Genomic DNA, 24535 nt, shown 5'->3' on the forward strand with positions numbered 1-24535 from the left:
AGATCATCTGAAAGCTTGTAAAGAAACTTTTATTGTGTTTGTAGACTAAACTTTTCCCCAAAGGACACAACTTTACAAATCATCAAAGGCCTCCACGGCAATGTAAGAGATGACCAGCAGGACCCCTCTGCTCTTCCCCCGCCACCCCCTGTCCCCGTTCGCTAAATGCCCTACCCCCTCACACACCTGCACTCCTCTTGTTTGCAGAGCTGAGTACAAGGAGTATTACGAATCCAGGGACCTGAAGGCCTTCTCTGCGGAACCCTTGCTCATCTACCCCACACACTACACAGGCCAGCCGGGGTATCTGAGTGACACGGAGACCTCGACCATCTGGGACAATGAGACAGTGGCCACCGACTGGGACAGGACCCATTCCTGGAAGTCCCGGAAGCAAGGTCACATCCACCGCAACGCCAAGAACACAGAGGCCCTGCCATCACCAACCTCCCTGGATGCTGTGCCTTCGAGGGATGAGCTATGAAGGCTCTGTGGGGGATTCACTACCCTTGATTTTTCTAACGGGCTATTCATTTGTTTGCTCCAGTTTCTTCTAGTGGTCACAGTCCTCTAACCAAAGTGGTCTACTGTGATTGAGCAAAATTAATATATTCTTGACAGGGGAGGATAAGAAGGAAACTTAACCCAAATTTCCTAAGATGGCTAGAAGATAGGCTTTATGGCAACCATCAAGATAAACTTCAATCCAGATACCTAGCCCTTCAGTCTTTATTCGTGTGGTACTGCTTCCTACATTAAGGATGAACAGCATGGCCCAGAGACTCATCCCTGAGAAAGTAGTCACATCAATAAATGGGCGGGCAAGGCAGTCGAGCCAACTGGACCACATCCGTTGGTCTCATGTGACCTTGAAAACTTGTGTATGTAACAAGTTTGCGAGGGAGGGGGATCAAATCATTTAAAAGCAAATTAATTGGGCTTTGGTTTAAAAGAATTCTCTCATGAGCCAAAGTGAGCTGTTCATCTTAGTCCTCGTTATCCAAGAGGGATCCAATATTTGGGTCTGTCTGAGACTTGGCCTTTGACTATCATGGCAACTGAAGGTCTCCTAAAGAGGTGTCAAGTTTGCCATGTGGGTAGAGTTTAGTAGATATTTGAAGGTTTGTGTAGATATTTGAGAAAAAAAAGAACTCAGACTTTGGCCTTGTATTGTGGTCACTTGAGTTAGGATGCTCTATTTATGAAGATAAATTTAATATATAAAGGGGTTCGGGCTGGTGTCTAACTCATGTTCCAGGGGGCTCTTTGCTGCTGCGACATGTCACGCTCTCCCCTCCATGCCTGAGCCTGGGAACGAACTGGGAGTGTGAGTTTTATGAGTCACTGTTAAGAGGCAGAGCACGTTTTCAGGCCAGCAACTGTCCTTGCCTGGGTTTTCCATTCTATTTTGAATTATTTATTCTACAAAATGTGGGGAAAATGTAAGATAAGGCAGAGAAACAGATTTTTCAAGCTTTCATAGCACCCTGGGGAGTAGTGAGTGTGTGATCTGGTTCTCCTGCATTTCCCAGCCTGGCTCTTGCAGGGAGGCCTGTGGAGTGGGAGATTCTCACCATCTGGAAACAAATGCTTTTCCATTTCAGTATATGTGCTGCCGAAGCGAGCACAATGCTTTTCCATTTCAGATGACAGACCTTGGTCAGAAACAATGGACCGATCCACTGATTTAGGCCAACATCCAGGGAAGCTCTCGGAGTCAGCGCCCTGGGCAGATGACCTCCCCGCTTTCCTCAGAGAGTGATTTTCTGGAAAGTGCAGTGTTGGGCTACATATTCTCTGCCAATTCCACAGTCTGTGTTCCTCAGATATCTCATGATGGTTTGCCTCAGGTCTGTGTTCGCCCGCCTGCAAGCAGTCAGACTTTGCCTCCAGAAATACCCTCCCCACACATTCCTCCCTGAGCTTCACGCTTTGGAGCAGAGCCCACGGGCAGGGTTGCTGCGTGAACCCAGCTCAGTGCTCCCTGGTGAGGGCCCCCAGGCTGTAGGACAACAAGGCAGCTCGCCTTCCACAGAACACCGGCCTCAGCCTTCCTGCTTGACTTATCGTCGATGCTCTTCCACATTGACTAGTAAGCAACGAGGCTGAGGAAGGGGATCTCAGCTGACCTCAGTCTTTACTGCTTAGACATACCTGTCAGAGCCTTTTTTTTTTTTTCTAGAAAAACAGAAAGAGCATCTGGGGAGCTAGTGAAAAACCCTTGGGTGATCCCTAAGGTTTCCTTGGGTATTTTGTATTTTGTTTGCATATTTGAGTGCGTGCCAGTGTGCCTGATGTTCACGATATATTTTTTTAATAGGGTGGGAGGTGGTCGGGAGATTGGCAGTGGAGAAAGATTGAGTTGACTTTTGTGTGGTTTTGTTTAATAGAGAACTTTTTTTTTCCTTTTGCTGTCAGCTGGTCTGATGGGTTTATGAATTCTCATTCTTAAAAGGTATTGGTCTTAAATTCTAGAATTTTAGATTAGGACTGTTCTACTGTGAATAAAGTTCTGGCTCTGTCAGCACAGCCTTTGCTTCCACCTGCTCGGGTCTGGGATCCAAGCAGCGCTCTTTTGTTGTGAACATTGTGCTCCGCACACACCCGCATCTGTTTTTAAAAAGTCGTCCCTTCAACAATCCTAGGGTACCTTGACCGCATTATTCTTCCTGCATCCCCTCTAGTCTTAAGTCAGGACATTTGACCTTTGCAGCGTCAGAGGCCTTTGCCTCCGCCATGGCACCTGCTCTTTGCCTCTGGAAGTTTAACCCAGTCTGGAATCCCGATCTGGATCCCTCTCTGGGTCTCGGGATCCAAGGTGGGATCTTCTGGACGATGAGCCTGACTTCAGCAGTGCTGGTACTGCTGAGAGTGGACTGAGCACCTACAATTTGCAGAGGACACATTCCCCGGCCCTGCTTTGGGTTCCCTGGGCCCTCCTGCAGAAACTCTGGAGGACGAGAAAGAGCCGGCATCCCAGCATCCTACACTGCCTATTACGCCGTGTCATTTCAGGGAGGGGAAATGATAAACTACTTGCCTTCTAGAGATCTTTGTGAAAAATTAAAAAAAAAAAAATAGCTCAACACTGTGATTTTTTACTGGTTCTGCCAACACTGACCAATGGCCAACGCTGCTGGACCCTCCCAGACCTTGGCACTGGACCAAGGATGTCGGAGGCCAGAGATGACCATCAGTGCTGCTCACCCCCATGGCAGACAAGAAAAGGTGGTCACCGACTTTCCTGTTCAGTGGGAGTTGTTTTAGACTGCTGGGGAGAGGTGGGTAAGTGGAAAAACTTTCTAGGCTGGAGAAAGATAGGAGTCCCCAGTGGGAGGGTGGTAAGGGAGGCCCCATCTTGTAGTTTTGTGCTATAGGTCAGTCTAACCATTCATTGAAAGATACCAGCTTGTCCAAGGCCAAAGAACCTGATCCTGGGGCAAAAAAAAGAGAGAGAGAGAAAATCCATGTTGGCCTCTGTGACCCCTCAAATTTCAGATCAAGCTTCCCCCAAACCAGGTGTGAGCACTGCCTTGTTTCAGGCCCTGCGCTGGGCACTAAGATGCTCAGAGGACGAGGGAAGATCCCCACTGCTGGGGGGTCCACAGGCCGGTGGAGCAGCCATGCAAGCAGGAAGGCTTCATTTCAGAGGCAGGAACAAAATTGTAGGACCTCAGAGAACCCGCTTCTGCCCAAGAAGACTGTTGGTGCAGCTTTGCTGGGAAGGTGGCCGGGAAGGTGACAGTTGTGTTGGCTGTGGGGGCGTGAATGGGCACTTAGAGAGGAGGGTTGGGTCTGGTGGGTGGTGATGCTTTCTAGGCACTGCAAAGGTGTGGGGCTAGGAAGGGGCCTGCTGGGGAGGGATGGGGGACTGGAGGTTCTGACAAGTCGGGGATGTGTTGGGGTAGGTGACAGGAAACAAGATTGAGACCCAATCACGATGGCAAGGTATGTCAGCCACCCTCCCTCCCTGGGTTATCATCTGTTATGAATACAGAGGCCATTGTTTCTGGGGGAATTCTAGGTTTGGTTACTTTCCTGACAAACAGTGCCAAGGTTTCCAGGAAAACGCTGGTGCCTAAAACAAGAGAAGTTCCCATTCAGCTACAGACTTGGGGATCTTTTCCCTTATGGTGAAATAAAGTGTAAAATAAAGGTGAGTCTTCCCAAGAGGTTCCTACAGTGTGCTTTTTAGACATTCTCCCCGAGTAGAGTAGTAGAGAAATGATCCAGAAGTGATATCCATGAATGGAGAACCTGGGTGGCACATTCGGTTGAGCACCCGACTCTTGATCTCAGCTCAGTTCTTGATCTCGGGGTTGTGAGTTCGAGCCCCACGTTGGGCTCTGTGCTGGGCATGGAGCCTACTTCAAAAAAAAAAAAAAGTGATATCCACGATTGACAAAGAGATCAGCTCACTGAGGAGTTAACTAATGACAAGGGGAAAGTCACAATGAGGCTGGTCATTCGATGAGAAAGTAGTTGTCATGGGTGACGGGAAACAAAGAATAGGCAGCTTTGGAGAGAATCATTATGCGCGTGTTGTATGTTTTGGGGTGAGGTTTATTATTTTAGAGAGAACCTTCCCTCCCAGGGCGTTCTGATTAAATGTGGCAGAGGCAGGAGGGCCAGGAGAGGGCAGTGGCCTGTGAGGGACTCTGTGCGCAGGCTGATGGCGGCCTCGAGTCCGCACGGGGCAGTGAGACCAGGGTGAAGAGTCTGACGCGTGGTGGCCAGGAAGTCCTTTCTGGCTGGTTGGAAAAGAGAGAAAGCACACTTTGTCACACCCGCAGGGTGTGAAGGCAGCCTGGAAAAGCCTCGGCCGCGGCCGGTCTGGGGAGAGGCTGACTGCGGGCAGCTCGCGGGGGCCGGCGGGCCCGGCGCCATGATGGTGGGAGCGACCCGCTGGTGCGAAGCCGCCCCGTCTGAGCTGAGGGTCCCTCCCGGGAAAGAGCTGGGCCGCCACACACAGCGGGCGGGGGCTCCCGCGAGGGCCTCCACTGGATTCCTTCTGCGGTTGGGGACAGTCTTCTCACCAGGAGGCCCGCTCCCTGCTGCTCCGTCCTCCCTCCTCTGTGCTCCCCCGGGGAAGGGGCCCTCTGTGCCCATGGCCCTGGTCAGGGACGATTTCACCGCACAAGGAGGTGCTGCTGTTCCACAGGCACGGGGTGGGGGGCGGGCAATGGGCCTCCGGCCTTTTCCTCTGGTTCCTCGGCAGGCCCTTCAGCTCAGCAACACCTCGGTCACTGTGAGCACCGGGCGCTGCCACGTCCACTCGAAAGCTCCCCTGTATGATTTTCCCCTCCGGCTCCCTCCCTACTTCTCCTGGCAGGTGCTCGGCCTCACTCCCTCTGCTGCGGGGCCTGAACTTGTCTTTTGCTCCCTGGTCCTCGCACCTCTCTCCTGGGCTCTGTGTGCCATGGCCTGGAAGCCACCTCTTCCCCCTGCCCTCAAATTCCCCGTCCACCCCCACGCCCCTCTGCACAGGGCTTCCTCTCTGGGGCCAGTCTGAACAGTAATAGCCCCTTCGAGTCTTCACAGTCAGGGCTGGTGGCTTCCAAAGCAACTAAGACCCTGCAGATCACACCATCAACCTTCAGACATCTCAACTCCTGCCAGGGGGGCGCGGTGGGGGCTTCTCTAAACTGCCAGTTGTATTTTGGGAGAGGACACGTTGTCGTCGATTATTTTCTAAGCTTCTCAGAAGACCAGAGAGAGGGTGCTATCCACTACACTCTGAAAATCAAGTCCCCCCCTGAGCAAGAGCCCAGATGTCTGTCCAGCCTCACCCAGGATGGGAAACATCAGGGGAGCCCCCCTCTGGACCACCAGGGGCTGCGAAGCTGGCCCCAGAATTGCTCCGACGTGAGATTTTATGAAAACGCCCATTCCAGAGGCAGCCAAGCTGAAGAAACTACAGGGAGGGACATAAAAATAAACCCAGCAAATTAAAAATCTAGACAAAACCAACGCTCCGAGGCAATTCTTTGTTCTTTCCACCCTTTTTGTGCAGCTCAGCTGGTGTCACCCAGGCGACCTGTTTCTTTTCTCACTAACATCCAACGTGTCTATCTGTCTGTCTCTCACACACAGAGCCCAATACACAATGGAGCTGGCAGCGCCAACCCCAGATCTATGAAATCTCATACATTGATTATTAGCTGATCAAACTTGATTCCTTGATGACATTTTGCTGGAGGCTTGCGTGTCAATGAGGATCACAAATATATGTCTGGGGGTGAGCTAACGGTCTCATTTAGAATGCTTCTCCCATTTTGAAAATGGTGCCTTGATTTTTTTTTTTAATGGCTGCAGCAATCCAGAAGTTTATTCACTTTGTTAAAAAGTTTGATTTACTGGTAACCTTTGTGTAAGAAATTGGAACTGTACCACAAACTGTTGCTTTGGGATTAAACAATGGTGGGAATAAAAATGATTGCTTCTGAGAAGCCTAAGATAAAGGACTTGGGTACTGATAACTGGCTTACAGAGAGGCTGAGCCCAGTTCCAGTGCTCCTGGATGGCACCCAAGCCCTGGTCACATCCACTCCTCCTTTAACTCCTCATCCAGTTGGCTCTTCCTGCAGGAGACTCTTCCTCTGCATCCACCCCATCCCCCAGTTGTGTGGGGGGGGGGGGTGTGCAAGTTCATGGATCAGCAATGGATTCCAGCCCTAGCTGGGGATCAAACTCTCAATGTCCTCCTGGTCCTTACGGCTTTGCTTCCTCAGCTGTGAGATGGAATAATGCCCGGGAAAACAGGTAGCAGTGCTCTGAGCAGCCGCAGGATGTTCCTTGGAGACTTTAAAGAAACCACCAGATGCCCATCGAACCAAGACAGCTTGTGTGAATTCTCATCCTCAGAAGGCTGGGAATGGAGCCAACAGACTCACACTCCAGGCATTCTCTTCCATTCTATGAGACTGTGAAGGAATATCTGCCAAGAGAGCCTCCTGGATTCGGTGCCAGCCCAGTGTGGCATGCACACAACGGGGTTCTGATAACTCAGAGCTTTGCCCCCTAACCTTGGGCTACTGACTCGACTGCTCTGGGCCTCGGCCCCCATACGTGTAATCTGAGGGGACTGACTGCAATTTATAAGATGGCTTCCAACTCTTAAGGAAATATGAAATTCACTGGATTCCTCAAACTGTTAGATAAGTGAATTGCTTCCTCAGTTTTCTGGGTAGGGATGCTGAGAAACCACACCAAGTCCTGGATTTCAACATCCGAGCCTACAAGAATTAAATTTGCCTGGCTTCTATGTCATCTCAGATGAAGGAGATGGAAGAGCGGCAAGATGGACGCTGCCCGGGTCCTGGAGCCACTGTGAGGGCAGAGCCCCTCCGGAGAGCTGCCCGATTTGCAATATACCATGACGGGACGAAGCATAAAACTGTCGTTAAGTTACTGAGGTTTCATGGTTTTTTACTTCAGCTCAACCAAACCTAGCCTAACCCATCCCCTCTTCCAGAAGAACTTTGTTCTCAGATTCTAGGGGAAACGGCAGTGCAAAGCATGATGGAAGTAACTTCTCGTCGCAGGACTGGGGGTACCTGCCGTAACCAGGGCCACCACGGCAGCATCTGGAGAACAAGTGGCATCAGGGAAGCTTCTGGATGCCACAGTATCAGGGATGGAGCAACACTGTCTGCCTCCTCATGGTCTTGTGCTACGTGATGGATTTGAAAAGGCTCCAAAGAAGGAAGTTTTAAGACACTATGTCTTTGGGCAGAAAGTAACCCAGCCCAGCTTCTAGACAGAGGCAAAACAAGGGGACCAGTTTTCTCGAATGATCTTAAAAAAATAGTCACCTAGCGCCAGAGATAGAAATCCCGTTTCTTTTTCCGGCCCCACCCCATATTATCAATGATTAAAACACCTAGTTGGCTCTCTCCAAAATCCCACAAGGGTCCAGAAAATTTGATGATTTGGATCCATTTAAGAATCCAGTGGACAATAATTCTGGAAACTTTTTGGAAATATGACGAAATGACAATAATGTGTCTCTGCTGAGGGAAGTTGGACTGGTTCTGATTGTCTTTTGGGAAAACCTTCTTTCCTCCCTTCATAGAGGCTCTCCTGGCTTCTAGAGCACCACGGATGGTTTCAGGAATTACACAGATGGTAGCAATTGCAGACCAGGGAAAAGGCTGTCAGAAAGGAGGCAAAGTACTGCTCTGGATCCTAAGTTCAGGTTTTTCTTTAAGTGTCCCCCACCACGTGACTCCTAAGCACAGCAATCTGGCAAGGCATCATACCAAATTGCAGTTTCCTAAGGATGTCACTCTCTCCCCCAAATGCTCGTGACATCACCAGTGGAGAGGATCCCCTCCTAACTCCACTGGCTGTCCCTCTGCTTCCCCCAGCCGAGCCAGAGTGGGTTTGTGACAAGCTTACGGACACATCTGGATCCCAGAACCCCCCGATGAATACTCCGGATACGAACCCAGAACGCACCTGATGAATACTCCAGATACAATCCCTTGGGTCTGGCAGCACATGCCAACCAAGTCCCAAACCAGTTTATTAGTTTAACCAAAAGGTAAACAGACGATGGAGATGCAGAAAGACAAGCATGCGAGCAGCTAAAAGCATTACCCAGCTGTCCACCAGGAAACAAATTTAAGACATTGAAAGTGGCATTAAATAAATGAGGCTATGTTTTATCTACGTGGAATTTCCACTGTCTTTAAAAAAGGAAAATATATATATATATATTTTTTTTTACATTGCAGTATATAAATCTAGACTCTACATATACAGTACAATACACAGGGCGAGCACACAGGCGCGACTCCTAGGTCTTTGCAGCCACACCCTAAACCAGGCCAAGGGTCCTATATTTTGCGACCCGCAAACCAAGTAATTCAGGCTGAGGATACATTTACTTCAATCTCCATGATGTCTAGCACCCTGGCCATCTCTCCTCCAAGCACAGAAGTACAAATCGGACGAGCCTTGCAAACTGAAGAAAGTGCTTTTCGACCAGCTGAAACCCAGTCGGTCTTCTAATGCACCGTCTGATCTCCTAGAAAGACCTAAAGGAAATGCGAGGCCTTCCTGGCTCATTCTTTGGTCCACTGCCACGCATCTCCAAACTTTCCCTGGTGTTTCTTGCAGATTTCATATGGCTATTTACATGACATAAATCTCACGTAACCTTAGGGAGCTGTCTTAACAGGATTAGGAAAAAGGAAGAAAAAAAGCTTCATGTTACAATCTATACTTCGTATCTGGGTTGGTTCTTTTTATTTTTGGAATAAAAACTGGTATTTTGAGAATTTTTTTTTTCTTAAAAAGGACATTCTGAAAGTGCTTCTTACACATGTCGATATCCCACATTATGGCTTTTTAGTTCAAACCGCAGCACAGCTCAGATTTGGAAGGGAGAGGGTGATGGTGTTCCTAGAGACAAAAATGTCATTTAACAGTAACACTGTGACAGCAAGTGTGGGGACCTGAAAAGAAAATGTTATTGATTCCCTCTGGAAGAAATGTACCTCGTTAGAAAGGATTTAGATGGTCTACGTAGCCCCATTTCTTTCCCCGTGACTAGGCACGGTAATGCTGTAGAAGTTAGTAAGTAAAACAGGCCGCTGCTATGAGCAGGGAACATCTTCCAAGGGGCTACTGAAAGAGCGCTCGCCATTCAGAAAGCTCTCACAGGCTCAAAATGATCCACCAGAGTCCATTGCAGTAGGAATTTCTACACCTGAGGAACAAATTGCACGTAAGAGAGGTACTAGGATCCAGATGGCGACAGACTCCAGACATACAGTTTTACACGCAAAAGGCGGCGATCAGAAATGGCCACGAAGTAGAGGCATTCCGAGACAGGTAAGAGTCCGAGCGAGTCACCATTCTTTCGTGCTTTCTTTTCCGGCTGAGAAGCTACCAAAGAGCATGGCTACTTGTGCAGCAATGACTGTGGTCTGTTCGCTGGGGGGACCGGGGGAACAGAAACACAGTGCCAGAAATCAAAATGGGCTTGTGTTGACTCCAGAGGTGTCGCGATGGCTGGACCGGCGGGTCAGACGGGCCTCCGAAGCTCCTCGTTGCCCTCCCTCCCTGGGGTTGCAGAGAGTGGCAGATGCAGGCAGAGGTCGAAAGCCCACTGGCTCATCCAAACCCTTTCGGAAGCGGCCTTTCATTCAGCCGTGGCCATTCCGGCCTCTGCAGCGCAGGTGTTCTGGTGGCACTTGATGGAGAAGGGAATTCTTTCCCTTTATAAACGTGGTTGGACTTCGTATAATACTGGCACAAAGGACACTGTATTCCTAGGACTGATTCCATTTACTTGGAAGGTAGGAGACTCAGTTTTCAGTTCTTTCTATTTCCCTGTAAAAAGTGACCTCAACATCCCAGGCCATTGTGCAAATTCCTTTTTCCATAGTCCAGAATATCCCATAAGTCCCTCATATATTTATATATATATACACATACATCCCTAATATGTGTATACATATATATATATTTATAAAAGTGGATAATTTTGCATTTCAGTCTCAAATAGGTCAAAGAGAATCGGTGAAACATTCATCCATTTCCTTGTCAAACTCATCCCCGATTTCCCCACAATGCCCATCTTGGTGTCTTGCACACCAGAGGTACTCAATAAGTATCTGCTGACTTCGCCAACGATCCTCTAACACTGGATGGTCGTTGCAATCACCACGGCCTGCTCTCAGCCCCACTCTGCGTTTGGCCAGCGAGGGGCCACCGGTCCCTCCGTTCAGAGGGTGATTTTGCTGTGCCTGCTGTTCCAGCAGCCCCGTTTAGCTGTCCTGGGCAGTGTCAAGCTGGTCCGGCTACGCAATTTCACTTGTTCTTCCATGGAGTTCTTTTTGCGCAAAATGAAGTCAAAGTTCACTTGGCTGTTCATGGCATAGAAGACGTTGGCCGAGTCCGGGATCACGAGTTCTGAAAGAGATCAGGAGAGGGAAGGCAGTCAGCTGGTGTAGGTCAGCCCAGCACTGACCATGGCAGGTGGAGATTTTGTCCAGCCACAAGGCAGGGCCTCTGGCCCCGTGTCCCCGGGATATGAACGGAACCAGGCAATGACTACCACCCCCCCCAAAGTTGGCTCGCTCGACTCCTCAACCCCAATTTTTAAAAATGAAGTGCAAATACGACCTTAGAAATTTGACCCATGAACTAAATGTTCAACTGCAGACTATTCTAGCTAGAAGAAAGTGCAGTGGAAAACAAAGGCCAAGCGACGTGGAAGGACACTCCCAGCATCGCAGCCAGGCAACGGCGGAACCAGGACTCCAACCCAGTGTCCTTCTTCCCACGGTCCACTTGCTACTCCAGCATGCAGACTTTCTCAGATACTGAGAGACTCCAATGACATGGGGGAGAGAAGAAAAATCTACAGTCTTTCCAGAACTTTCTACTTGGAATATTGAAATATTTGTTGAAGTAATCCCAAATCAAACCAGTTTAATACTGAACACCATCCAAATAAGAATGTGTATATCTGTTAACATTTAAAGTGTATCTACTTCAGTGATTCCCAACCAGATAGCCACGATTTCTGAACAAGGACAATGCCAAGTATAGGATGAAATCATCAGGCAGAGTTATTTTAATTCATTTTTACATTTTAAAAGAAGGTATATACTATTTAGCACTCAGGGGTAATGGGTATCTAAGGAAACCAAATGGGGGATAAAAGAGGTGAGATGGGCAAGTCTACATCGGTGACAGTGGAGCGGGGGGGGGCCATCAGCAGAGGCATCTGCTTGCGGGTTCAGTGAGGCTGATGTTAACTTCAAACACGGGCATTCTATAGCAGGACTGATGCAATCAGGTTCTCAGTGACTCTAGTACATTTTGCACAAATGCTCCACAAAGAATAACTCCCTTAAAGTGTCCCCAATCTCCTGCCCACATATCCCTGGGTAAGTAATAATTCACCTCACAGCTATATGTCACTTAGCATACCTTCAAAGTACTTGTGGGCACCTTATTTCTTGTTATCCTCACAACCACCCTGTGATGTGTGAAGCTCTAGTAGGGTACTGCCTCCTTTTCACTGAGGCCCAAGGAGGTCAAGCAGCCCACCTAAGACCACCCAAGTGGTGAAGAAAGCTGGGCCCAGACTACACCTCGGGGCTCCTGGTTCTTCAGAATCACCGGCCTCACCTTAGCGTTGTTTTGTGGGCAACATGGTCAAAATCAAGAGACCACGCTTTAGGCCTAGAATTTTAACTGTAACAACAATAAAAGATATAACTGACAGGGGTTTGCCCCTCAACTGAGGGCTCAGCTGAACGAATGAGCAAACTCCCAAGAGGTAATTGAAAAATAATTTCCTCAGGGGCTACAGCTTTTCATCTCTAGGAAAAGATACAGCCACTCTTCTCTGGGCCCAAGTTATAGTCCTGGGTGATCTGTTGGCCAAATGGAATGTGAATAACTGCTCCCTTCTCATATCCCCAACTTATATAATCCTTCTTTTCGTGATAGGGCAGCTGCTTCTTAGTGAATAGCCCTATTAAGATGCTTGAATCGGTTAGTGTTGGGTCTGTCGGCAGATAGGGTTGGCCTCGGTCAACAACTGCACTTGGAAAGAGACTTAGTGTGACTGAGTTTCTGTGATGTGACAGGGTCCAGAGAAGTCACCTACCAGCCTGTCTCCTCCTCTCAACAAATACAATCCCAATTCAAACCAGCAAAATATAGATACATTTCGGGTGAGTATTTTCCCAGCGTTTTCATAAAAGGAATTTCTGCGAAGAGTGGGTTCCTAGGCATCCTGAAGTACGATCACCAGTTCTTTGCCTCAGTAATTGTGAGGTAAAGAGTCTTCAGATTCTAGGAGCACCTGGGTGGCTCAGTCAGGTAAGCGTCTGCCTTCAGCTCAGGTCATGATCTCAGGGTCCTGGGATCGAGCCCCGCATCAGGCTCCCTGATCAGCGGGAAGCCTGCTTCTCCCTCTCCCTCTGCCTCTCTCTCACTCAAATAAATAAATAAATAAAATCTTTTTTAAAAAAAAGAGTCTTCAGATTCTGGAGAAGCTTTTGCTACTTGAAGATCAATCATGAATAAAGATAAACTGAAAGATGAGCCTAGAAGCCTCTCGCACATGATTCACTGAAAAAATGAGAAATTATTACAAGGACCGCTATGTTTCAGATGCACATACAACTTAGACATACATTATTGGGTAAAGGAGGTGCGTGGCCATCTGCAAAGACCCAACAGAACCACCTCCCCCCCACCTTCTGACACAGGGCGAGACCTCTTCCTAGAAGAATGCTTGATACACAGTTTACAGAGAATGGGCAGGAGGGTGCTCAGCAAAACTGTAGAAAAAACAGGGTTGTGGCGGGGGTAGCTTGAGATGCTTCACTCTACGAGTGAGGTGATGGCATGCGTCCCCCACACAACACCACTCTTGCACAGTTAAAAACTCCTACTTGGTTCCATAAAAAAACCCAAAAAACACAAAAAGGGGTGCCTGGGTGGCTCAGTCAGTTAAGCGTCTGCCTTCGGCTCAGGTCATGGTCCCAGGGTCCTGGGATCGAGCCCCGCATCGGGCTCCCGGCTCCGTGGGAAGCCTGCTTCTCCCTCTCCCTCTGCCCCTCCCTTGTGCTCTCTCTCTCTCAAATAAATAAAATCTTTAAAAACCCCACAAAAACATTGCATTCATTTTCTAACTTCTAAAACCAGGGTAACCTGCCATGAGAAGCAGCACGTACCCACCTTTGCCCTCCGAGATGACCTGCACCAGCTCGTACTCCTCGGCTGGGTCTGCGTCCAGATTGTGCTTCAGCATTGCCCTCTGGATCACGGCAGGGGTTTTGTCCTGGCTCGTCAACTGCAAAGATAACGGATGGGTCTCTAAGTATTTCACCTCATGTTTCCTGAAAGAGTTCTCTCGACCCTCCTCTTTTTGCTGCCTTGTGCCTTTTTGGGAGTAATGGCCCAGTGGAATGAGAACAGGACCAGGAGCCAGAACTCCTGGGTTCTAGTTCTGGTTCCACCCTTAGTAGCCAAATGATGATGGGCTACCTACTCTCTCAGATCAAGTGTCTTCTCTTAGTGAAATAGAACATGTGCCTTGCCTATCTCCTCCACATGGGTTGAGGTTCCAGTGTGGGGAAAAAGAGGAGGGTATGGTGAGGAAATGCATAGGATTTTGGTCCTGGGCCAAAATTAGCCTTACCTGTTGAGCACTGGTCACAACCTGTGGGTTAGAAATGGTCACAGTTCTGCACAATGACCATTTCAAAAAGCACAAGGGACTCCATGACCCAGCAATCTCGCTCATAGGTATTTACCAAGAGAAATGAAAACCCGCGTCCACAAAAGGACTTCTACTACAGAAATGTTCACAGCAGATTCGTTCGTAAAAGCCCCAAACTGGAATCAACCCGAATCTCCCTCAACAGGAGAGAACAGGGGAATGGACAAAGAGACTATAATACATTCCTGATAGAACACAACTTAGCCGATATAAACTAAGAACTGACATACGCAACAATGTGGATGGATCTCAAAAGCATCATGTTGAGCAAAAAAAAAAAAAAAAAAGACCCAAAAGATTACATGCTGCAGGAGTCTATTCTTTGAAAAACAGGTCACGCTCATCTGTAGTGTTAGAAAACTAACAACAAACCTTACCCTTCATTAAGGTTAAGGGGGGAATTGATTGGAAGGGGCACAGGGAATTTTGAGGGGAGATGGAAAATGTTCTTTATCTAGATTTGGGGTGGGAGTTACACAGATATAATAGAACTAAACACTTAAGATCTGTGTATGTAATCTATGTAAATTAGGCTTCAATAAAAATCAGCTTCTAAATGTTTAAAAATAATAAATCTAACATTTTGTTAGTGCAAGTAAAGGTCCTCCTCACCTCCAGTTCTGACTTTTTCCTCTTGATCCCTGCACATCAGCCAACTATCTGGAGGATGCTCAGGGCAAGGGGAAAAGAAGGCTGACTTTTATACCATCTCTTGAGTGATTTCTTTACATTAGAAAGAATGCAAAAGAAAACACAGATTACTGTTCTCATCAGGGGGTAAGAGGACAGAGAAAGGAGGAAAAGGAAGAGGAGAGGAAGAACATCCTCCAAGAAACTGTCCTTGAGGGCCCGAAGGTGACAGGGCCTAGATGTCTCCCTTTGGCAGGTAAGCGTCTGCCTTCAGCTCAGGTCATGATTTGGGGTTTGTGATGCAGTAAACAACATGCATTACAATGGGGTCCTTGTAAGCAACCAAGACCTTGTTCATTTGTCTATTACCTAAACATCCGGCGTATTCATTTCCAAGGGAGAAACAGATGCACACAAAATTTGGAAAGAGGAAATATGTGTTTTGAGAGTCTAAAGAAAATACTCCCACAGCCGGATCAAAGCGGACGGGAAGCATGAAGCTAAAGAGAAAGGATCCCACTCCAGGGATCTCTTTCGGGCTAAGGTGACTCATGTTAGGCTAAGTTGTCAACTTTAAACCTACCTAAGGGGAAAGCCAGGCTACCCTTATTTTCTTGACCTTAAGCTTCCCCAGGTGTGTCCAATCGAGGTGGGATATGGCCAAGGGCTTTCCTGGGGTGTTTATTCCTCTGTCCCATCAAAGGTACCGAGTGCGGTGGAGGATCACAATTAGTATCAACAGCTCACATACGGAACCAGCACCGTCCAGTAGATAGACATAATGAAAGCCTCGTTTCTAATTGTAAGTGTCTAGTAGCCATATTAAAAAAGTATTTTTAGAAGGGAAATCAATTTTATTTTTATTTTTTATTTTTTTTTAAGATTTTATTTATTTATTTGAGAGAGAGAGAATGAGAGACAGAGAGCATGAGAGGGAGGAGGGTCAGAGGGAGAAGCAGACCCCCAGCTGAGCAGGGAGCCCGATGCGGGACTCGATCCCGGGACTCCAGGATCATGACCTGAGCCGAAGGCAGTCGCTTAACCAACTGAGCCACCCAGGCGCCCGAAGGGAAATCAATTTTAATAATATATTTTATTTAATCCGATACATCCAAACTATTATTTCAGCATATAATCCAGACAAAAATTGCCAATGAGAAATTCTTTCTTTCTTTTGTACTAAGTATATTTTACACTCAGGGCACATCTCAATTTGGACTATTCCCATTTTAAATGCTCAACTGCCACACGTGCCCGGTGGCTAGTGTACGGAGGGCGCAGTATCGAGTGACGCTGGGGTGTCACCTTCATGGACCTTAAATACAGAAGGCAAGGAATTCCCTGTGCCTCTTCCCTGAGCTTTGCTTCTAATCCCACAGGTTAGCTTGGCCTGTTTTTGAAAGGGAAGACTGCTGCGGCATGTAATCCTTTGTCTGGGTTCTTTAGCTCAACATGGTGTTTTAGAGACCCATCCCCATAGTTGCACATGTCAGCTCTTCACTTTCACTTCAGAGACACCGAAGAGTTACAAGGTGGGTCTTGCTTCTCTGGCCAGCACATGTAAGAGAAGCCATGTGAGGAAGCCCATGGAGGACACAATACTAACATCAGTGACATCGGTTCCCGGTGGTTCTCCCACCTCTCTCTCACTCCCTGTGTGGCCCTGTCCACCCAATGGGCCGATGACTCCCTCCCAGTATTTGACCCCAGAACCAGCCTGGCACCAACAGGGCTTCTGCCCATCTATTAGACAATGCCAGCTGGATGTCCCACTGGTCCCTCCAATTTTAGCACCCTCAAACCCCCCTTTTCAGGCAGTTCATACCTCACTTAATAGGACCACCAACCACCAAGCTCCCTGGACAGCCTTCAGTTTTCCCTCTTCCTCATCCCCCACCACAGTAACATGAAGTTGATGACTAAACAATTACGCCTCATAAAAATCTTTCAAAAATCCATCTTGTCTCCAGCCACATGACCGTCATTCAAGCCCTTATCATCCTCCACAAGGACTATGATAACAGCTTCTTATCTCGCTTCTTCGCTTTCAATCTACCCCCACACCCCAGCACCATCTCCACAATGTCAGCTACTTTTTCCAGTGAACAAATCTGATGACAACTTAAAAGCCTTCAACGAGATGCTACTGCCTGTAGGACATACACTCCTTCATGAGGGCTGCAGGCCCTTTACAATCTGGTCTCACTTCTACTAGAGAATTCAGTACATTTTCAATAATGCTTTATGATCTCCCTTTTGATTATAAGTTCCTCAAAGACAGAAATGCCCCACTCATCTCCCCATCCACAAAGCCTGGCCCAGTGACTAGCACACAACTAATGTGCAAGAAATATTCTGTTGATTTGATGAATTACATAGGAAAGCTTTCCTTTGGAATGTGAGAAGACAGTGAGTGCCTCCATATTACTTATGTCATATTCAGAGCTGAGCTTGTAAGCTCTCAGTGCATCCCCCAAGAAGGCGAGTGATGAAAATGAGGGAAGATAGAGAATTAGCTGTGGGATTCGCTGCCAACGAGAACCTGCTCTTTAATACGTGACATGTCCTATAAACGAAGGAGTCTCTTCCTGTGACGACGCTCCCAAGGTTATTACCAGGAGAGGCTCTGAATGCACTCCAAAAAGCTTGCCATTAATTCCAAACATTTTTGAGATTGTGTCACAAACACGGTTTTTACAAGAAGCGCAAAAAGGTCAGTCTTGTGGACTCAAACCGCACTTCCAGCTCCATCATTCACCTTACTAAGTTTGATTCCAAGTGACGAAAGGAGAAAAATGTGGGAGCACAGAGTTGACTGTTGAGAACGCATGGGAATTCATGATAAACACAGACATGAGATTCCCCAGGAAGACTTCCGATGCAGGAGTGGCATCTTCCCTGGAATACATTTCTACACTCATTCGAATTGATCGTTTTGAAAAAAGCAACACTGACCGGGATGAGTAAGTCTTAGCAAATTTTAAGATGTGAAAATTGTATCTTATGGGCACTGCTGGTATGAAGATTTTTTTTTTTTATATATATATATAAATCCATTACTGGCATCTACCCAGGGAGATTTGCGTGTGTATTCAGTCTGGGCGAATGCGTAAGCATTCGGGTGTGGGTCTGAGTGCCTTACCATGATGCTCTTGTACATGTTCCCATTGTTGTCCTCGACACTGATGCGGATTATGCAGGTGTCTTCATTCTGTTGGTTGTAAACGGGAGGCAGCACTGTCGAGGTAATGGATGTCACAGAGACAGAGCGCTTGTGGATTTTAGGGTTGTTGTTGCAGGATGGAGGGGAGGAGAGGGGGTTCATTAAGGACGACATCCCTGAGGAAGCTGTGTCCATGGAATGGATGGAGGAACATGATGAGGAAGACTCAGAGAGCTGAAAGAGTAAACATACCCCAGAAGAAAACATTAGTGTTAGAACCTTGGCCAATGGGGCACCTCACGACTGTCAAAGCAGAGGTAGATGCTAACTGAGGTGAATAAACATCCGTTACTTCCTCCCTAAGAGCCCACAGCACACACGGATCTTGTCCCTGGTGCAAGCACCCTTTTGGCAGATGCTTATTAGCGACTCCATACTTGCCCTGGTCCCTCGCATCCAGGTCTCGCAATTCCCCCGTATTTAGCTGCTTTTAAGGAAGTGGCCAGCAGATGGCAGCAAATGCCAGAAACTAGAGGCAATTATGGACTCCAGGAAGACGTCAGAAGCTTCAGGGCTGGAGGAAAGCCTTACTTACCAAGAGTTTATCCAGTCCTACTGCCCTGAGTGGGAACGCCGCTTAATAAGCCCAACCAAGATCATTCCTATCCTGGCTCCACTTCACAATCAGATTATGTAGCAGGAGAGAAATGTCTGTACTTTTAGAAGCTTCTAAGATAAGGACCACAGATTATACAGCTCTGCATGGACGATTAGTCCTAGAAAGGCTCCTGCGCATCACCCAGCCCCAGTGGCACTCTACAGCTGAGGAACCCGAGGCCAAAGAAAAAACCGTTGGCAGCACCACCATGACATGCTCCCGAGTTCCCTGACTCCCACGGCCAGGTTCACAGGGCGGGCACCCAGCCAAGGCTCAGTCTAAAGTTGATGGGAAGTGGTAAATGAACACAGTACATCACTACCTTGGTGTCAGTTAGCACTGCGATGTTTGTGATGAGCTTTCATATTTCTCATCTCATGTTGCTCTCACAACTATCTTGTGAACAAAATACAGAGCATGATAAAGGGAAAGAAGACTCAGAGAAATACAGTGACTTGCCCAAAGGGAACACAGCCTTTGAGCAGGTTCCATCACTTTCTACATTTGCTTCTAGAACCAACTATATACATTTTCACGTCCTATATCAAGGACAATTAAGGAATGAGGTGCTATAGTTCATGTGTTTTCCGATTAACTACATAGTTACCATAAACAATATAAAATTAATTACCAAGGAAATAGGAGGCCCAAAACTCAGCAGGTTGTGTTAAAAAAAAAAAAGTCATTAAATGGAATCATTTTAAATATCAATTCTTGCTGTTGAAAATTACAAATAATTTCTCAGAGTGTGTGAAGCTAAATTATACCACATTAATCCTATCAAATATTTTGGAAGTCATTTAAAAAATAAATAACTTACAAATGTCTCTCATACCTGTCTGCCTTTCCATGGAAACAGAACAGAAATTTAGCATTCTGATTCTCTAGCTTCCAAGTAAAATGGAGTTTACTCTATTTTATTTCCTATGGACTTCTTCCTATGGCATAACTATACAGGAAATTCCACTGTATGATTAGTTTAATTAGAACCAGCAAGCTGATTTGACCTCCCTAACTGTGGCTCTATCACAGTATGGTTTAGTAACATTTTTGGTCTATTTTTGCAAGTGAATCAACTTTGTAGCTCAATTTGGGGGCTGATGGTGCAGTTTTAATAGCATCACTTTGCTTGAAGGTGCGCCACACAGTAGTGAAGACGGTCCATTTTCCAATTATTGGTTCAATTCTTTCACCTCCTTTTTCTCTATATAAATCCTTTTCCCTCTGTTAGATTTTCCCTAATTTTAATGACTTTTATGATTAAGATAAACTGTTGTAGATGCCTGGGTTATAGCAGCTTTAAATGGACCACCTGATGAAGCCCAGTTCTTACTGATAATTTACTATGAGGAGCAAGTGTGAAAATAAATGTTTAGAGGGTGCCTGGACGGCTTAGTCCGTTAAGCGTCTGCCTTCGGCTCAGGTCACAATCCCGGGATCCTGGGATTGAGTCCCACATCAGGCTCCCTGCTCAGCGGGGAGTCTGCTTCTCCCTCTCCCTCTGCCCCTCCCCTGTTTGTGCTCTCTCTCTAATAAATAAATAAAATCTTTTAAAAACAGAAAGAAAATAAATGTTTAGAAATCATGATCAGGGGGTTGAAGAAAAAGGAATGCAAAGTCTACTTCACTGAAAAGAGCAACCTCAGGGAGTACCCCTGGGAAAGGCACGGGAGGATCCAGGGTAGGGAGAGACTAGGGAGGTCATCCAGGTCCCGCTATGCAGTGAGCAAGGGGAACCAAAGCCTCTCCAGTTGACATTCAGGAAGACTGTAGCCCAGCAACTACTTGCATCCAAGTCAATGATTCAGCTTTAAACCTAGAGAAATTCCTGACTCTGAAAGGTTCATCAGAAGAATAAAAATTCATGACTTGTGTAAGAAATTGAAGCACCCATGTGATAAGGGAGGAGACAAAAAGGATCCAGCAAGGGGTGTGCAAATGACACACACTGGGCTTCTGGGTAGTTTTCAAAGGCTCGGTCGGGACCTGTGCACACATCCAATGCACCGACAGCTGTGAGGGTGAGTCCATCCCTCCCTGGACAGGGAGGAATCCCCCAAAGATGTGTGCAAGACCTCTATTGTCACTTGTGTATGATGTCTACCATTAGAAAAGGGGGCTACAAAGCATAAGAACCTGTCAACAGGTGAATAATGAGACTTCATCCAGATTTTAAACAAATTCAATGCTGCATGTAAGTCACAGAGAATGATTATATTGCTGATTTAGGAAATATGCCTGAGAAAACAGAGAACAGACTCATAGGGGTTTGCAGAGCTTTTCCTTCAATGTTTGGAGGATGTGTCTCTGGATTTCCAAGTAGAAAGGTAAGAAATCCAGCAGGGGCAGCACCTGAGACATCTCAGCCTGGTGACTCCTGAGTAAGATGTGGTCCATCCTGGGTTGGCTACACTATGACAAGGTCACTTGAAGGTTTCCATACTGCTGTTGTTGTTTGTAACACAATGTGAAACCGTACACCGATCCCCTGACAGAATGGCAGATACAAACAAAATGGAGGAATTCTTCCCAACACTCCACCTCATTGGCCTACAGATAAGCTAAAGGGCCAACAGTCACTCACACAGCAAGTCTGGCTGGCCAAAAATCTCCCCCAAATGGTGCAAATTCTAGTCACGTCACAGTTGACATCTCTAACCCAAGCTTCTTGACCAACAGATTGAAGCAGATGTATTACGATGTACAGAAGATTAAGACAAATGATTAAGATGTACAGAAGATTAAGACAAATCTTGTTTCCTTGTTATTTCTTTATGAAACCATGGAACATGGAAACTCTCTATGGGAATGGGAATTCTTTTATCACCTCTCATCACTTTCTCTTTTCTGGGACATGGCAGATTGTATAATTGCTACCAATTCTTGATTCTCCTCAGCATCCATGCCCTTTGCCCTGTGACTCCACAGTTCCTCCCAGTGGAAGGAGTTCCCTGCCTCATTTATTTAGATGAGATTTGGCCACATGATTTGCTTTGGGCAATGGAATGTTGGTGGGTATGACTGAAGTAGAGGCTTGATACATACTTGTGGGGTCGGGCTTGCTCTCCTGCTCATTTGTCTTAGCATACTAACAGCATGGCCTGGGGAGCCTCATTACTCCAAGAATGAGAGGCAGGGAGAGCACACTTGGACCAAATCCATGGCCTAGGGCCAAGCCCAACCCACATCAACCAACCTACAGATGCATGAGAGAGAATAAGTGGTTGTTGTTTTAAGTCACTGAGTTTAGGAGTGGTTTGCTATGTAAGATTACTGCGGTAAAAGCATGGCTAAGACAAGGTATGACACCAAGAGGTTGACACATCTCTGCCTCTTGACTTTTCACTCCTTCTAAGAAAATCCAATGCCTCCTAAATAAAGCATACCTCATGTTACAGGCCACAACCCTTCAGTCACCATTGGATGTGGGTCCAGAACAATATTTTCAAGGCCAGATGAATAAACCAACATGCTCATTGTTTTTAGACCTGTCTCTATAAGGAATGGGTCCCCAGACTGAATTCTGCTTTGACAGCTCTTATAAACATGACTTTCAAAACACTGTAGAGTGATAAACTTGAAAACAGACATTCTTGTGTGGCAAACACTAAACTATGTCAGGTGTCTACATTGGGAATTATGGGAAGGGAATAAGCATATACCTTTTTTTGAGGCTCATCAGGTGTGTCCATGGGCGTGATAGAGCCCTCCTCAGCCTCTGAGTGGTTTGACTCGCAGGATGACACACTGACAGAGTCCATGCTTTCGCCAGAGCTCCCACTGGCAGTGGACTTGGGCTGCTCTTTGGTGGGAGTGCTACTGGTAATGATGTCCGACCCCAGAAACAGTCTGCAAGAAACATAATGCCAGGCATTTGGGCTCTTACAAATCTGGAATCCATGATTAAGCAAATGTTTTGTGTTAATTAGCCCCTTAGCTGCTTTGTCAATCTTGCATGCCCTGTCATCACTGGACAATGTTTCCTATAAAGTGTCTCACAGATCATAGTAAACATCTTATCCAAATAGGTAATTTCCAGCCTCAAAGAACACACAGACTGCTTAGCTGAGTGAGACGCCATAGTAATCTGAGGTCCTTCTAGATCAACAGTTCTTTATTTTTTAACATGCTATAGACCACTTTGGCAGGATCAAAATACTGTTGCTGTGTCCCCTATCACTTCCCACTGTAAAATGAACTACGAATGAGGCTAAGGAAGAAGGCTGGCTCCGCTTTGGTCAAGAAACCAAAGAGAAGGGGTGCCTGGGTGGCTCAGTCGGTTAAGCATCTGCCTTCGGCTCAGGTCATGATCCCAGGGTCCTGGGATCAAGCCCCGCATCGGGCTCCCCGCTCAGCGGGAAGCCTGCTTCTCCTCTCCCACTCCCCCTGCTTGTGTTCCTTCTCTCGCTGTGTCTCTCTCTGTCAAATAAATAAATAAAAAATCTTAAAAAAAAAAAAAGAAACCAAAGAGGACAACTTCTGTTTCCAAACATCGGGTGAACTACAGGAAGCTAAACCGCTTCACTATAAAACAACTAGAAAAGAAACATTAAAAACTCTTTTTAAAGTTGAGTTTGCAAGACAGTAAGGAAAATCCCTACAGGCCATAAATGAACAGGGAACTGAAAACCAGAAGCAACATGAGCTAATTCTGCAGCTGCTCTGGATGCAGATCGGGAAATACCGATCTTGGTAAACGAGGGACAAGGGTTTTAACACAGATACAGGCCCAAAGATGAGGGCTTTTGTTTATGGTGGGATGCTGAAACCGAAACCCCTTATACAGAGCCAAGACCCTCAAAGGGCTATCCCTGTATAAGAAGATGGGCTAGAAAAATATCTTCCTACTGGCACAGGAAGACAACAAGGAAGCTTATCTGCCTTGGCCTGAACTTTGGTGAAAGGAAAACGCCTCCCCTGAAATCATGTGTGATCTTGCCCAGCACCTCATGCAGATTCGCTACCAGTGTGACCTAGGAACTAGGAACTCTCAGACCAGTAGTACTCCTGTGAAAACTAGAATTAAAAAAAAAAACAAAAAAACAAAAAAAACAACAAAAATTTTCTGGAGGAATCTACCTTCAAACCAGGATGTAGAAGATTTTCTGATAAAGATGAGCTCATAATATAAAATTACAAAATACACACAAGGAAATATCCCACCCAAAGGGAGTTAAACAAGCATAACAAATAGCAGGTTTAGACTCCTGAGAATTTCAGAACTTCTGACCTACAAAACTTGTCAGAAAGAAACTAATAATTTAGTCATTAATTTGACAAATATTTGAGGGTCTACCATGGGCCAGGCTATAAAATAAATATGTTTAAGATATTAAAGACATAAGAAAAGAAATTGAAAACAGGAGTTAAGAACAAGATATCCTGACAAAATAACAGGAAGACAGTTTGAAAAAAAAAATTCACTTCTAGAGTGAAAAATGTAGTGATTTAAATGAAAAACTCAGTGGAAGGATTAAATAACTGTTGAAGAGAAAAACTGTGAACAAGATGATAGATCTGAAGAAAATCTTCAGAAATCAGCATCAAAATATAAAGACATGAAAATAAGAAAGGTTAAAAGACATGGAGATTAGAATAAGAAATGCTGACATGCGTGTAAGAAGAGTTCCAAGAGAAGACAATTGAGAGAATGGAAGAGTGACCTTATCTAAGGAGATGGTGGCTGAGAAGATTCCAGAAGTAATGAACTGCATGAATCCTCAGACCCAGGAACCACGTCTTGAATAGGATAAATCAGACTCAACCCTCGCTTCAACTGTCTAACAGGATATCAAAGACAAAAGTAGTTCTTAAAAGCAACAAGGTG

General features: G+C 46.4%; 2 protein-coding genes across 11 annotated transcripts in view; one reads left to right on the top strand and one right to left on the bottom strand.

Moving 5' to 3' along the window:
• Window positions 1-2529, top strand: part of COLGALT2 (collagen beta(1-O)galactosyltransferase 2) — a 101876-nt gene extending 99347 nt beyond the window's left edge. For all 3 annotated transcript variants that reach the window (XM_081824741.1, XM_081824742.1, XM_081824743.1), the window contains one exon: window positions 208-2529. In XM_081824741.1, coding sequence (XP_081680867.1) covers window positions 208-484 — 277 coding nt within the window. In that variant the 3' untranslated portion in view covers window positions 485-2529. The remainder of the gene's footprint in view (window positions 1-207) is intronic.
• RGL1 (ral guanine nucleotide dissociation stimulator like 1) overlaps window positions 1-24535 on the bottom strand; it is a 329410-nt gene that overhangs the window by 75964 nt on the left and 228911 nt on the right. For 4 of the 8 annotated variants that reach the window (XM_081824739.1, XM_081824738.1, XM_081824735.1 and 1 more), the window contains 4 exons: window positions 22371-22557; window positions 18030-18284; window positions 13714-13828; window positions 8478-10923 (listed from right to left, as the gene is read on the bottom strand). In XM_081824739.1, coding sequence (XP_081680865.1) covers window positions 10736-10923; window positions 13714-13828; window positions 18030-18284; window positions 22371-22557 — 745 coding nt within the window. In that variant the 3' untranslated portion in view covers window positions 8478-10735. Of the gene's footprint in view, window positions 1-4551; window positions 4752-8477; window positions 13102-13713; window positions 13829-18029; window positions 18285-22370; window positions 22558-24535 lie in introns of those variants that run through there. The other 4 variants (XM_081824734.1, XM_081824736.1, XM_081824737.1 and 1 more) reach the window with 4 other exon arrangements.

Source organism: Leptonychotes weddellii, chromosome 6 (assembly GCF_054177405.1).
Source record: "Leptonychotes weddellii isolate Sample4059 chromosome 6, ASM5417740v2, whole genome shotgun sequence".
Classification (NCBI taxonomy): domain Eukaryota; kingdom Metazoa; phylum Chordata; class Mammalia; order Carnivora; family Phocidae; genus Leptonychotes; species Leptonychotes weddellii.